This window comes from Pieris rapae, chromosome 10, assembly GCF_905147795.1.
Source record: "Pieris rapae chromosome 10, ilPieRapa1.1, whole genome shotgun sequence".
NCBI lineage: Eukaryota > Metazoa > Arthropoda > Insecta > Lepidoptera > Pieridae > Pieris > Pieris rapae.
The window spans coordinates 2,145,477-2,160,115 of NC_059518.1; the positions used below are offsets into that span (position 1 = coordinate 2,145,477).

Here is a 14,639-nt window from a genome sequence, read left to right on the forward strand (position 1 = left end):
TTCTAAAATGTTGCTTTTGTAAAAAAGTATATTTATTTTAACATCAAATATTACATTTTGTCTTCTCTTTTTTGCAAGTAATAGGCTTCTTTCACATTTTAGTGAACGCAGTTCATTTGCAATGTATACCAAATAATGAAAATTCATCTCTCTTTGTTGACAAGTAAACTAAGTCGGAATCCAATATATTATCACTTCTTGCCATTTTAGGTGCTGGTGATAAGGCATTATTTTAAGTCTCATCAGGTGATATTGCATTATTAGTTAATGTATTGTCAAATTTATATATATCCTGAAAAGGAATATGAGATAAAGTTGTCTTTCAAATATTACTTTCTTCAATTGGGCAATAGCATATCTTTAGTAAACTTTTAAAATATAAACTATTGCTTATTACCTCAACTTAATTAGAATACAACTTACCAAATGAACAAGTCTGTATGGCTTTTTTGAGTCCTTTAAAAAGTGTAAGCAATCATAGGCATACCAATTTGTAGCATATCTATCATTTGGATCTTGAGAATGGCCTCTCGAGTTAATTCTGTTATATTGAATTCTCAAATGCTGTATATTCTTTGTTATGTCGAAAACCAATTTTCTAAATACATACATTTGCAATCGAACGAAGGTCTTGTTTGAGTTTTTGTTTTTCGCACCTAGTTTCACAATTGCTAGGATTCCATAGCTCTGCATTTACTTGAAGTAATCTGACTAATTTTAAGGTTTTCTCGCGAGACCATTCCATTTCATAACTTTTAATAAAACATCGAATTTTTTATTTAATGCGAGTTCCAAGTTGCAACTGTTGTTAGTGAAATGTAAAGTTTGCTTGCCTACCACTGATTGTCATTGCTGTGTAGACGATTTATTAAATGGCTGAAATATTAGATTAAGTTCTTACCGAATTTCATTAATTGTAATAGAATTAATAATATCATTGTTATCGTTATTATATATTTATGGCTTCGAATCTTTTCGAATCAAAGGTGGTCGGGACAAGAAAAAGATGGCGCGTAACAGAAAAAGGTGACGGTATTTTTTTTCCAACGCCGCCAATAAAGTTTCGCTTCAAAAATACATTAAATTTTTTTTTAACTTCGAAATGGAACAGTAAAGACAAAACAATTCTTTTTTTTTCAATTTATCCCTAATGGGAAAGGCACAAAACAATTCTACATCGAACGACAATTACATCGGATTAAGGATAGGATCAGCATTCAGCAGATTATAAAACTATCTCTCTATATCTCTAAATTCTAATATAATATACTACATTATGGAAAGTAAGAACAGCAATTAAAAAATATAATATCATAAATTGTTTGTATACATATGTACTTATAATTTTATATTATTTACAGTAAGAAAATATAAACATTACTTTTTATATACGTTATGATTTAAAAATGAAAGCAGAAGAGGAGCAGATGTAGGATGTAGGAAAATACATGCAATTGTTAGTTTTTGCAAAATAAGTATATATTTTTTTAATTTGAATTACTTTAATGTTTAAAATCGGTTAGACAAAAATCGTTTACTGTGTAGTGTTTTAGCAATTATAGTTAATATGTAGTTTTTGTAAGAATCTCTTCAAATGTTGAGATTGGTGAGGGCCAGAAGTAAAACGCTCAAATGCCAGTCTAAAATAATTTATTACATTATGTCAATGGTGGCTACCTTAGTTTATCATTGACTGTTAGGTTTATGTAACTTATAAATACGTAAAATTATTCAATATTATTAATATTTAATAATTTTACGTATTTATTATTAATATGAATACAATAATTTCAACTCCACCGACCGCATATGTTATATTATGCGATGTATGCGGAATTTAGTCTGTGTGTTACCGAAATCTTATCTATTAAAATATGTCAAATATCATAGTCAAGTGCCTAAAATGTCATGTATCAATTATCTTAATCTTTCATGTTCAACTAATGGCGTGTCTTCCTCCTGTTAAATATTTAACTATAAGAATATCAAAATGGCAAAGAAAAAAGGCGATGAGAAAGTAAACCAAATCTCTCATAGTGACAACGAAGAGCAGAATTTCGACGAGGAACCTAACTTCGAGGATCCGGAGGGTTTTGTTGACGATATTACCGATGAAGGTGAGTAGAGTAAGCGTCGAGAGGTTGTTTCGACCATATGCAACCGCTTAAAATACCACAAGATTATCACTGTTCTTATTTTCGACCATTTTTTTATGTTAATAATTAATCAACTTCAATTTTAAGTCTGTCTTCAATAAAATATTGTTTAAATTTGCGACAAATTTTATTGGTTACAATCTAACCTAAATTATGACGTTGCAGAGTTATTGGCCGACCTTTTGGAGCAAAAGCCGAAAGAGTCTGACGGGTATGAGAATGTGGTAGTAGTGGACGGATGCCCGCAGGTCGGGCCTGAGAGGTTAGAGAAACTGCAGAGTGTCATAAATAAAATCTTTGGCAAGTTCGGCGGAATCGTAAACGAGTACTACCCGACTACTGAGAACGGCCTTACTACGGGATATATATTCCTAGAGTACAGTAATCCACAGAATGCTGCCGAAGCTGTAGCTGCCACAAATAACTGCAAATTAGATAAACAGCACACATTCTTAGTGAATCTTTTTACAGATTTCAAAAAGTGAGTATAATTTATTTGTTAATTCTTGATTATCATTACCAGCTCTTTGCTCATGGTATTTTGTTGGATAAAACAACTATAAACTATATAATTAACCACAAAAATACTAAGGTATGAGAATTTTAAAGAAAAAGCAATTCTTAGAAAATTCCAGAGCACCCTGGCCCAGGTTAATAAACTTTATTCTGTAATAAAAATGATATAAATAAAGCCTTAATTGACAATCTTGTAAGTTAAATTTTATCTTATTTCTACTTTATATATTACTTAAACTTATTAATGAAATTCAGTTATTTTTCTGTAGTTCTTATTCAAGTAAATGTAAATATTGTCATATTATTTCCTATTAGACACCAGTTTCTTGATCGTTTTGCTTTTCAGCATAGGCCAATATAACTTTGTATTTAATATGATTTTCCTTTTTTGTAAAGATGTCTGAAGAAATATGTGAAAGTAAAACAATAATTTAAACAAATTATTATGATTACATCTGTTAGAAATCATTTAAGTAGCTGTCATAATTCTCTGTTTAATCCTAAAATTTAAATACAGGATACTTAGTAATGATCTATATTGAATAAGATTGGGTTAAATACATTTCTAAATTTCTCTTTAACACAGTTGATAATTTTCAATTACAGCCTAGGTGTATAAACTAATCGATTGATACTAACATGCAACTAAGTGTAACAACATTCTAGAAATGCAAGAATTATCAATTATAGATTATTTTGCTATTATAGTTACCAATAAGTGACTTTGTAAATTTCAGGTATGAGAATATCCCAGCAGAATGGGAGCCACCTGCACCGCAGCCACTTAAGGTTCAGTCAGACCTTCAATGGTATTTAATGGATCCTGATGCGTATGACCAGTTTCTTGTCGGTGTGGGAACTGGTGTCGCTTTACAGGTCTGGCAAAATGCTTTGCCTGAGCCCACATTATTGCAGGAACGTCCCAACTGGACTGAGACATATGCTGTCTGGTCTCCACTTGGTACATACTTGGCAACCTTCCATTGGCGAGGTGTGGCGCTATGGGCTGGTCCTAAATTTACACAATTCCAGAAATTCTATCATCCTGAAGCACGCTTTATTTCCTTCTCGCCATGTGAAAACTATATTGTGACATTCTCACCATCTGGAGATCGTGGGGATGATAAAAAACTTATCATTTGGGATATCCGTACAGGACAAGAAAAACGTAGTTTTCCACCACCTGATGAGTATGTTACGTGGCCCATTTTCCGCTGGAGCAAAGATGATCGTTTCTTTGCTCGACTTGGGACTGATGTGCTCTCGGTGTATGAGACACCAGGATTTGGGCTACTTGACAAGAAGTCTATTAAAATTCCAGGCATCCGTGATTTCTGTTGGTCCCCAACAGATAATGTTCTGGCTTATTGGGTTGCCGAAGAAAAGGACGTACCAGCGCGTGTAACGCTGTTAGAACTGCCTAACCGCACAGAGACTCGTTCTAAGAATCTTTTCTCAGTAGCCGATTGTAAGATACATTGGCAGAAGAGCGGTGACTACCTCTGTGTAAAGGTGGACCGTTACTCTAAACTAAAGAAAGATAAAAATGAGCTTAAATACTCCGGCATGTATTACAACTTTGAAATTTTCCACATGCGCGAAAAGCAAGTGCCCGTAGATAGTGTCGAGATTAAAGAACCAATTCAAGCATTTGCTTGGGAACCAGTTGGCAGCAAGTTTGCTATCATTCATGGAGACCAGGCCAACATACAAATAAGCTTCTACCAGGTGAACACGGGCCAGGCGCCCACTCTGCTCAAAAAACTTGGTGGTTCCTTTAACCATGTGTTTTGGTCACCGCAGGGCCAATTTGTGGTACTGGCCAACTTTGGGCTTACCGGCGGTGCCCTCGAGTTTCTGGACACAAATGACTTTACTATCATGAACGTCGCCGACCACTATCAAATGTCCGGTATCGAATGGGACCCAACCGGACGCTACGTAGTCACTGGCGTCTCTTCCCTGAAATGCAAAATGGACTGCGGTTACTACATCTGGTCGTTCCAAGGCAAGATATTGCGCCGTGTCATGAAAGAGGGCTTCGCGCAGTTCCACTGGAGGCCACGCCCGCCTACCTTGCTCTCAGAGAAGCAGCAGAAGGATATTAAAAAGAACCTCAAGAAGTACTACCCGCAATTCGAGTCCAAGGACCGCATGCGCAGCACAAAGGCTAGCAAGGAGCTGGTAGCTAAGCGCACAGAGCAGATGAAACGGTACCGCGAGTTCCGCGAGAGTGCGTCTCAGCAATGGGCCGAGCAACGCTCACGTCGCCTTGAGCTCCGTGGTTACGTTGACACCGACCAGCTGCCTGTCGCCGCTGGTGCAGATGAGCATGCCGTAGAGGAAATTGTCGAGTTCTTTGTCAAGGAGGAGCAAACTGTCATCGAGTAGTCATTATCACTCCCACTCCCGCCGCCCCCGTGTACGCACGGTTGCGGCCCCCGTAGCGAAAAGGACAAGTCCATTCGCCTTACCAGAGATAACGCCACTTTCTTTTTGTAATAAAAGATAATGTTTATAAGAATCATATTATTAAAAATGTCACGGTACAGATGGAAACATGAGTTTTTTTAATACCTTCCCCATATATAGTCAGTAGACCAATGTAGTTGATCATGGTCGAAACCTTTAAGGGTGGTCATCTCTCTATTCCTGCAGAAGCTAAAACCATTCATTCATCCTAGAACCAGTCGTAGTACTTAGGAACTTAGTCTAAACGCCTAAATAGTAGTGTATGTAGGAAGTTAAACGCTAAATTTGTATGATAATCTGTCGACACGTATATAATGTATATAACAGTTGGAACTGTTACCAACTTCCAGCATTTTAAACTATTACTTAAGGTACTCAAACTATCTCAATCATAACAATTTAAGAATCAGTAAATGAATGATGTGTTCATACAATTGAAATGTGATCATTTATATATGTAACAACTTATATCGGTTAGCAGTGATATTAAAGGCATATAAATATCGCTTGGACAAATGCGCATGACCGCAACTGTCAGTGGGAAGTGTGCTTTATATATACACATGCTACAAAGAATGACAGTTCAGTAAAATAGTCCGTTAGTCTACCGCGCTCCGCCCTACACTGCGCACCGCCCAGCGTCACTCAAAACACGCCAATAACCGCCTACACGCTACAACCCGCACCGCGGAATTTAACTTTACTCAAGTTGAACTAAGTGCCGTTACTATATTTAACTGTGTGAACGTGTCGTTAAATTTCTAAAAGCGTTTAAATTTACCGGTAAGTAGTAAAATTTATGATCTAACTTTTCATATTAATAACAAACGGATAGTAGTGTGTTCGATTGCTATAAGTAAACGGAATATATAGCTTATTTTAATTAAATATTAAAAGCGCTCTTAACTACGTATCTAAAGTATTGTAAGATTCAATAGACGGTGGTTGAAATAATTTAATTTTGTAAAGGATTAGATAATATTTTATATAAAATTTGATTTTTTTAAGTAAAGTTTTTAAATAAATCTCAGTTGTGTTGGAAAAATCGGTATATTACCGGTTTTTATACATACATTCGAAAGGTATTTTAGCCAATTGCTACAGTAATCTAGACGATTTGTCGAAACATACGGCCAGTAGTAGTAACGCGTAGATGAAGTAAAAGTCATTACTGAACTCAGCCACGTCGCATTCATCTTCATTAGGTGCCGAGTACCAAGCGGCAATGTATTTTCCAATATTTTTTCCTTTGCAAGCAGAAAAAAATCATATAAGTTAAACAATTCCTCTTTAGTATCATCATTTTTATAATTAATTTATTTGCTTTATTCCGTACAGTACTGTCTTATATTCGTTATATTTTAGAGCTACCGTCTCTATGTAGACAGTTACATGTACATTCTAAGATACATGAATACATTACGTACTAATTATATATTTTAAATGTTCGAGTTATACTATAAATTGTCCATTTGTCTTTATTAAAGCACAAAAATATATTTGAATTAGTAGTACAATATGGTCCCTTGATTACAACTAAACCTAAGATCATTTTTAATGCGTAAATAGTTAATATTATTGTCTATATAACGGTGCAGTCCAAACTACAAATTAAAGATAGTTTGGTACTGCTTCAAAGAAGTAAAATAAAGCTAATTTAAGCTTTCGACCGGATCTTGGTAAGCCGTCTAAGTAATGGGTTTGACAACTCTCGAGAAAGGATATTCATAAAATATACTTTACTGCTGCAATAGTTTTATATTTTGATACGATATACAACATCGGATCTACCGACTGAAGAGAGAGAGAAATGCGTATTATGAGCGTAAACAATCTAAAACGTTTGGGAAGTAAAGATTTTGTTATTACTTGATGACGTATGAACTTCGTATCATCTATATATTTCTATAAGATATGGCAAACCTTAGTACACCATATTTATCTACATTAGGTACTAAATGCATGATTATAAAGTCACAATTTTTATTTATAAAATTAAACTATGGACCTGTTTTGAAGTTAGAAAAGTATTGGAAAATTCAATTATTAATGCCTATGCTTCTTTTTTATTTTTACATTATATATTTTACCTTCCAGAAAATTCCCCAAAAATCTCAAGGTCAAAATTATTCAAGTGGGTCATTATCGAGTTAGCGAGACAAACGAACAGCAATTCTTTTTTATTCTTCTTTCTTCTTTTATATTCATTTATTACAGGTAAATGTAATATATTATGTATAACATTTAGTTTGCTTCGAAGGCACGTTAATATTATTTGATAATGACAATATGGAAGCGGGACGTAGCCCAACTACCTTTGTAGCACGTAGATCGACCATGCCAATACTAAAAAGGCCGGAAGTGTGCTTGCGAGCTTTCAAGCAGTGCAAGTGTCCATGGGCTTTGCATCAGGTGAGACTCCTGTAACAAACAAAAGAATAAGATCGTAGCTGTATTTCTTGCCTAAATATAAGTGTTGAGGTGTCTTTTCAGTTTTCCCTGAAGACATGTTAGTTAACAAATATTTTGCTCTTGTCCATGTGAGTTAGATATATAAGGGTCGGTGAAGGGACAACGAAGTTATCCCGAATTAATTTCCCCCGTGAACACAGTTATTTCTCTGCCTCACACATGTATTGACACTGACAGTTTGCACTTATTTTTGTCTCAAATTGGTGTATAATTAAATCTCACCCACGCATGTTAGAAGGGAGAGGGTGCAGACATCTCTTAAAATTCGAAATGAAAGTATGCACATACAGAGATATTTATTTATTTATTTACCATCCATATCACCTCGATGTCCGTCGTCCCACAACTGAGCTAAACTTAGGATTCTGCAAGAAGTGAGCGTACCAATACTTGAAAGACCGGCAACGCATTTGTGAGCTTACTGCCAATGTGAGTATCCATGGGCGGCGGTATGATGTAACATCAGGTCTCGGCCCTAGTACCGGTTTGCCTATAAAAATACATACATAAAAGAAATTAGAAAAATTTTACAACTGCGCGTGTTTCCAGGCAGTTTTTGCCGCGCACCACCACTCTGTGGAACCAGCTGCCAACTGAAGTATTTCCGAACCAATTCGACTTAGGGTCCTTCAAGAAAAGAGCGTACCAATTCTTACAAGGCCGGCAACGCACTCGCGAGCCCTCTGGCATTGAGGGTGTCCATGGGCGGCGGTATCACTTAACATCAGGTGAGCCTCCTGGCCGTTTGCCCCCTGTTCTATAAAAAAATATAAAAATTTTTTTATTTCAACAAAATAAATATTTAATCGTCATTTAGAAGGTGTGCAGACTAAAAATAACATATACAGAGATAATGTATGTATATATGAGTGAAACTGCTTGCGTGTTAAAATCGGCGTGACTTACTGGCATAATATGTCTGATAGTAAAGGATATTTTTAACTAACACAGTTTATTCACAGAAAAGTAAAAAAGTTAAAACTTATTAGCAAATAAACGTTAGCTAGTTTAATTATGTATTTTTTCTGTAAGCTGAAGATATTTAAAATCAAAGACTAGAAGATACCCACACAGATGGGGTACCAAACCATACACTAAATACAGAATTTTCTACAATAATATTCTTAATTAAAATTTCAATTTAATATATTTTTTGTGGTGTTGTAAATAGTTTTTTATAAGAATGGATATGTCGCAGCCAACTAGTTTAATTAGCCTTCAATTACCAACGATAATGACTTGGATTGATTCCTTATTAATAAGGAACTAAGAGACGAGACGAAACGATTCTGATTAAGGAACCAAGTACATCTGAAAGTCCTCTTACTACTCTCCCTACATTATTATTCAAGAAGAACGTCATAGTAAGTTTCAATTGCACTACAAACAAGTTGCAAAATTGTACTAGCTTAAAAGGATCAGTCTTGAGATTCTCTTAAGGGTCTTCCGTAGTGTCAAGGAGTTGGATAGCACTGATGTGAAACGAGGACATTTTCTAGAATTTCTTTGTCGGCATTCTACCTATTAATTTGAGTGGAAGATGCATAAAAATCACATTAAAATATGGTATTTCTAGTTCATCGCTTTCATTTGTAATGAACAATGAATTTTATAATTCATACGTTCATGTTAAATAGAGAAAATATTTCATGAATTTTGGACATTTTAATATATATATATATATATATATATATATATATATATATATATATATATTTGTTAGCTGTGTTTTTTATAATACAGTTTACAGAAGTTGAACACATTATCAATGTGCAATTATTTTAATTAAAAAGCTCATTTAGGTATGTTTTATCACATTTGACAGAAAGAGACAAAACTTTAGTTAAAGGGGGACAGAGTTATCTAGTTTACATTTATATATATGTAGCATAAGCTGAAATTAATCAATAAAGCTTATTATGAATTTAATGATTATTAAAATGATCCCTAATGCTTGGGATTGATTTTCTCTAGTCTGAATATTTATAGTTGAAACTTGGCGATTAAAAAGAGTCGCCCTTGACTTTCGACTTACTTGTGAGTTGCTGGTAGTAAAGGTAAATTTATTATCAATTTAACATCTTTCCTGTGACGATCATACGTGTACTTGGTTCCCTATATAAATAAAGTTATTTTGAGTTTGAGTCTGTAACTTCCAATAGCGATAGTGTTCCCGATCACAATAATGAGTTTTCGTATCGCGCGATCCCAATTTTGCGACATCAGTGCTACGGATATTGAGAGAACTACATCGCTACATACTTCCATACAAAAACGGCGGGGTTGGTATCACTGCCACTAAAACAAGTTACAGATGAAAGGCGCAGTTCAGATTCATTTGACACATTGAAATCAATGACGGCTGACATAAAACACATCTCAAAATGAAGTTTCATTTTTGAAGTTCGTTTGGCGCTCAAAACTCATTTCCATATTACATTATGTATACGGAATAAGCTTCGTAATAACTTATAGTATAATCACAAACGACCATGCGAACTTACGTTTAATTTGATTAATTCTTCCCTGTTTTGGTGCCGCAAATTGCGGCTTTTTTTGCTTTCACTTTCTAGGGAGAGATTAATTGGTACTTTAGCAGGGTAAAATTAAATATAAAAATGGGAATATAATGCATATCTTTTCTTTTTTTCTTTTTTATGTGATTGGAGCAGCCGGTTCACTTTGAATAATGTGCCTGTGACGCTGAGGGCTAGTGGGTGTGCTGCCAACCTATCAGGGAATATATACAACCTCTTTTCATGTAGGACCCTATGTCGTATTAAAAAGTGTGGTAGAATGCCCGGCGAATCAGTCGATATAGTTGACTAAAGACTTACCAATGCACTCAAACGTGGAGGTTTTGTAATTGTCTAAATAATTACCAAATATTAAAAGGCCGGCAGCGCACTCGCGAGCGTTTTGGCATTGAGAATATCCATGGGCGGCGGGGCGGTATCACTTAACATCAGATGAGCCTATAAAAATATTTATACAATTTATAAATTCAATACTTATTATATAGCTATTTTTATATATATATAAAAATAGCTATATTATGTCTGTCGTATCAACCACTATCAGTCCAGATAAGCCACCGCTAAGCCTTCTGATCCATCCTTTCTAATTCCTCCCTTATCACAATAATTCCTTGTTCGTAATTAATTTTTGATCACTTCAAAAGCTTACACTTCAATCTTTATAAATATGGAGTCAGTAATGTAATTTAGGCCATCGTTATGTAAAATATAGACTAAAGTACAAGTTTTAATTAAAACCACTCCGCAAAAACAGTAGTGAGTAGTAGAATAGAAGCAATTTAAATGTTAAATGCATATTGCACGCAATCGTCTACAGACCTGCAAAACGTAACTCTCAACCCAAGAAACTCGTTGCCATGGCAACCAACTAATGAAATTAATTCAGTGTAGACATAATTCTTTATGAGGGTAATATTTGAATATATGTTTCGTTATATTTCCGTTCGACTTAAAGTAAGTAAAGTAAAGTTACTTAAAGTGAAGAAAGGAACGTACCAATGCTTAAAATAGCATTGGTACGTTCTAGCGTTGGTAGTATCCATGGGCAGATTGGCTCTATTAAAAGAGGAGATCTCTTTCACATATAAATTTAAGAAAAAAAGTGTTTAACCAAATTAAAAAAAAATCTACATAATATTGTCTGTTGTATGTGAAAATCTTTGTCTTAGCAGTTTATGAACAGAATACCTCTAAGAAGATTGGGATTTCTTGCGTAACCTCTAAATTTTTAATTAAACTAAGCAAATAAAATAGTGATTCTGTTTAAAAGTATATAGGAAAGTAAATAAATATGTTATTTACTTCTAACACAACAAATATACCGTATTTACAATTGTATAATCTACAGTCATAATAATAATAATTTAGTATCATAAACATAAATGATAACCTCTACTTCCCATTATGGTATTGTTTGGATAGTTTTCGTAGTGATTTTTTTTATTATTTACACGTAAAATCTCTAAGAAGACATATTAACCCTGTTATTCTTATAACAAGCTTTGAATGTGTGTTTTATAACTACTATAGAAATAAAATAAACGTAATCAAACATTTAACTTATTTTTTAATTATTAATCCCCATATCCGTAATTTATACGAATAAACATACATCTTTTAGACGTACAAGATTTCGTTCAAATGCAACAAAATCTTGATAATGCTCGTTTGAATATTAAGCATGTGCTCCTCCGAAATAATGTTCGTGAAGTTTCATGTCCAATTATTCCGGGGTGCCGGGTGCATACCACGCCCCCTTCACTGGATTTGTCAACTGACAGCTTCAAGAAATTTCAATTACGATCTTGTATCAAAGCTTAGACCTTAGACGTTTGCAGTTTTCTTCCGTATTTTCAAACCAACAGGATATTGAATATCTGTCTGAATTAAAATGTATTTTATAAATAAATGTTTATAATATTATAATATAATTTATTTTTTCTATTTCTGTTTGAATACGTTTATAATGATATAACAGTTGAAAAAGGTCCCATTGATAAATATTAAAAAATATATGGATTAACAAAAACACCTTTTTACGAAAATATATATTTTTGATATTGCATTATTATTATTTAATAAATAATATTGCTAATATTATATACAACTAATTACATAAGTGATAATTTGCATACTTACTTTACAACTCTCCAGTTTGTAATTGAACTTTTTAGATTGATTCGCCTTCAATACCTATCAACCCGATATCGTACATATCACCTATGTGGTGATATGTAATATAAAACTTATTTAACTAAGCTCTAAAATTAATTTAATTATATAATAATTCTCCGCTAGCACTACTGATCTAAGATCCGGCTGCAGGATTACTTCTTTTTGCTAAAAACTGTATATTTATATCAAATCAAATCATCTTTATTCATATGATTCAATGTTTCCCAGAATGCTCCGCTCGTAAGAATGTGCAAATATTATAATGCTGTGTGTGCTGAGATTGATATTTTTCACAATAATATTTGTAAATTTAAAAAGATAGTTCATAGTAAATACTTGTAACCATAATTACTAATTTAATTGATTAATGTATATGTATATACATGTGTGTGTGTGTGTGTATGTATATATATATTTTTTCCTTTATTTTTTATTTTTTTGTCATTCGGTTTGATATGTGTATGTTGTTTAGTTGATATTTAGTGTAAATGCTGTGTACAGATATAACTGGAAGTCAGATTTTTAAATGTTGTTTAGTATGTAATAATTTTATGTATGTAGTCAGTCTGTTTTCTGTTTTTGTACCTTAATGTGAAAATAAAAATAAAATAAAATAAATAAATATAGGTAAACATGTACACTTATGAATGTCAAGAAAAACAAATTAAATTAATTGTAAATTTACATTTACAACCAGTTCGCGAGTCAAGGGCGTAGAGCGGGTAAGAAGAACTGGCATATAAGTAGGAGAATGTATATCTACCAAGTTGCCCATCAAATTTTGGCCGCTAGTATTTTAGTGAAATTATTTTGAATTGATTTTTGGCAAAACATTTCGTTCACTTGTTATTTAAATAAAATATTGTTTACATGATGAAGATTCATATAAAGATTTTAAAAAATCACGGGTGCGTGGATCACATGGCCGCACATCTTCGCAGCCAGTTGTAAAGAGGTATGGGTCGATACATTTATACGTTCATAACGTATAATTATTATTTATATATTAAATTGAAGCTATTTTTTCTATTAATTATCGTATATGGGCCGGATCTCGTAATACACCACCTATTATGTCAATAATAATAATAATAATAGCCTTTATTTCCAAAAAACTTTATAATTAGGGGATAATAAAAAGTCATTCACTTAAGTTTTGGTTTGTCCACCGTTGGACATAGGCCTCCTCCTTCCGGTTCCAATCGCGTCTGTCGCGGGCCAGGCGCGGCCAGGTAACCCCGGCGACTGCGATGATGTCATCTGCCCAGCGTCGGCGTGGGCGCCCCTGCGGCCGGCTCGTGCCGCGCGGGTCTGGTACCCACAGAGTGGACACAGTGCAGGACTCTCTCGCTCCATCTGTTGTCACTTGTTCTTGCTGTGTGCCCTGCCCAACGCCATTTCAGGCGGCATGTCAAAAATAGTAATAATAAAACCAGAGACGTCAACGAATTTTAGATCAAAGACCAAAGACAAAAAAGACAAAATAGAAAGATCAGAACAGAAATGATCGTGTAGACAAGTCTGCTAAGGTTCAAATGCACGACCACAGTATTCAAAGTGGCACACTCAAGCAGGTCACTGCTAAATTCCTAGTAGTGGTCAAATAAGAAACAAGACGACAAATATAGTAAAGTGCCATATTATATCCTTCAGTCTTCAACTCACGTAAGTGGAAACCCGTGTTATTGCTTCTAAAACCCCACTTGTTATTGTTCAATATATTGTGAATTCCCTTTTGTAAGTCATTGTTAAGTAAATATTGCTGGAGGAACATAATTGTATTGAGTATCGTAAAGGCAAGAGTTTATTTTTATAGAATTTTGTTTAAGGAAAGTAAATGTGGTTTTGAAAAGCGGACCGTCTTACTTTTAATGGTTAATACTTATTAACGTTTCACCGAATTCCGATAAATTAGGAAGCAGGACAGCGAAACCCTTTAGCTATTTATTTATATATACATACATTCTATGTGCATTTAACATTTACTAGAACGGCGAAGGAAAACATGGTGAGGAAACCGACATTTTTTGGGTCTAACCCAAAAAGTCGACGACGTGTATCAGGCACTGGAGGCTGATCACCTACTTGCCTATTAGATTTAAAAATGATCAAGAAACAGATTCAGAAATCTGAGGCCAAGACCTAAAGAGGTTGTAGCGCAACTGATTTATTTATTTATTAATCGCCTAGGCCTAACAGGCCTTGAGTTTGAGATAACAAATGACGTATTATGCAAAAGATTTGTAATTTCTCCATTCTTTAATAAGTGGTTACTCCTTCTGTCTGATAAATAATTCCCACTTTACAACAG

At 34.1% G+C, this 14,639-nt stretch overlaps 2 protein-coding genes and 1 long non-coding RNA gene across 3 annotated transcripts in view; 2 read left to right on the forward strand and 1 right to left on the reverse strand.

Annotated features, from left to right (window-relative positions):
• Positions 1-85: 85 nt before the first annotated feature.
• LOC111000156 lies at positions 86-1,177 on the reverse strand. Its single transcript, XR_002600416.2, has 2 exons — positions 424-1,177; positions 86-292 (listed from the first exon to the last, which is right to left on the reverse strand). It is a non-coding gene; the product is annotated as an uncharacterized LOC111000156 (long non-coding RNA).
• Positions 1,178-1,911: 734 nt separating this feature from the next.
• Positions 1,912-5,231, forward strand: LOC111000107 (eukaryotic translation initiation factor 3 subunit B). The gene is made up of 3 exons (XM_022269452.2): positions 1,912-2,117; positions 2,322-2,637; positions 3,410-5,231. Exons 1-3 carry the CDS (start codon positions 1,991-1,993, stop codon positions 5,061-5,063), a joined length of 2,097 nt encoding a protein of 698 aa, XP_022125144.2. The 5' UTR covers positions 1,912-1,990; the 3' UTR covers positions 5,064-5,231.
• Positions 5,232-5,612: 381 nt separating this feature from the next.
• The window catches only part of LOC111000143 (ankyrin repeat and fibronectin type-III domain-containing protein 1), a 114,492-nt gene continuing 105,465 nt past the window's right edge, over positions 5,613-14,639 (forward strand). The window contains exon 1 of the mRNA XM_045629791.1: positions 5,613-5,927. The gene's annotated coding sequence lies outside the window, so the exon portion shown is untranslated. The remainder of the gene's footprint in view (positions 5,928-14,639) is intronic.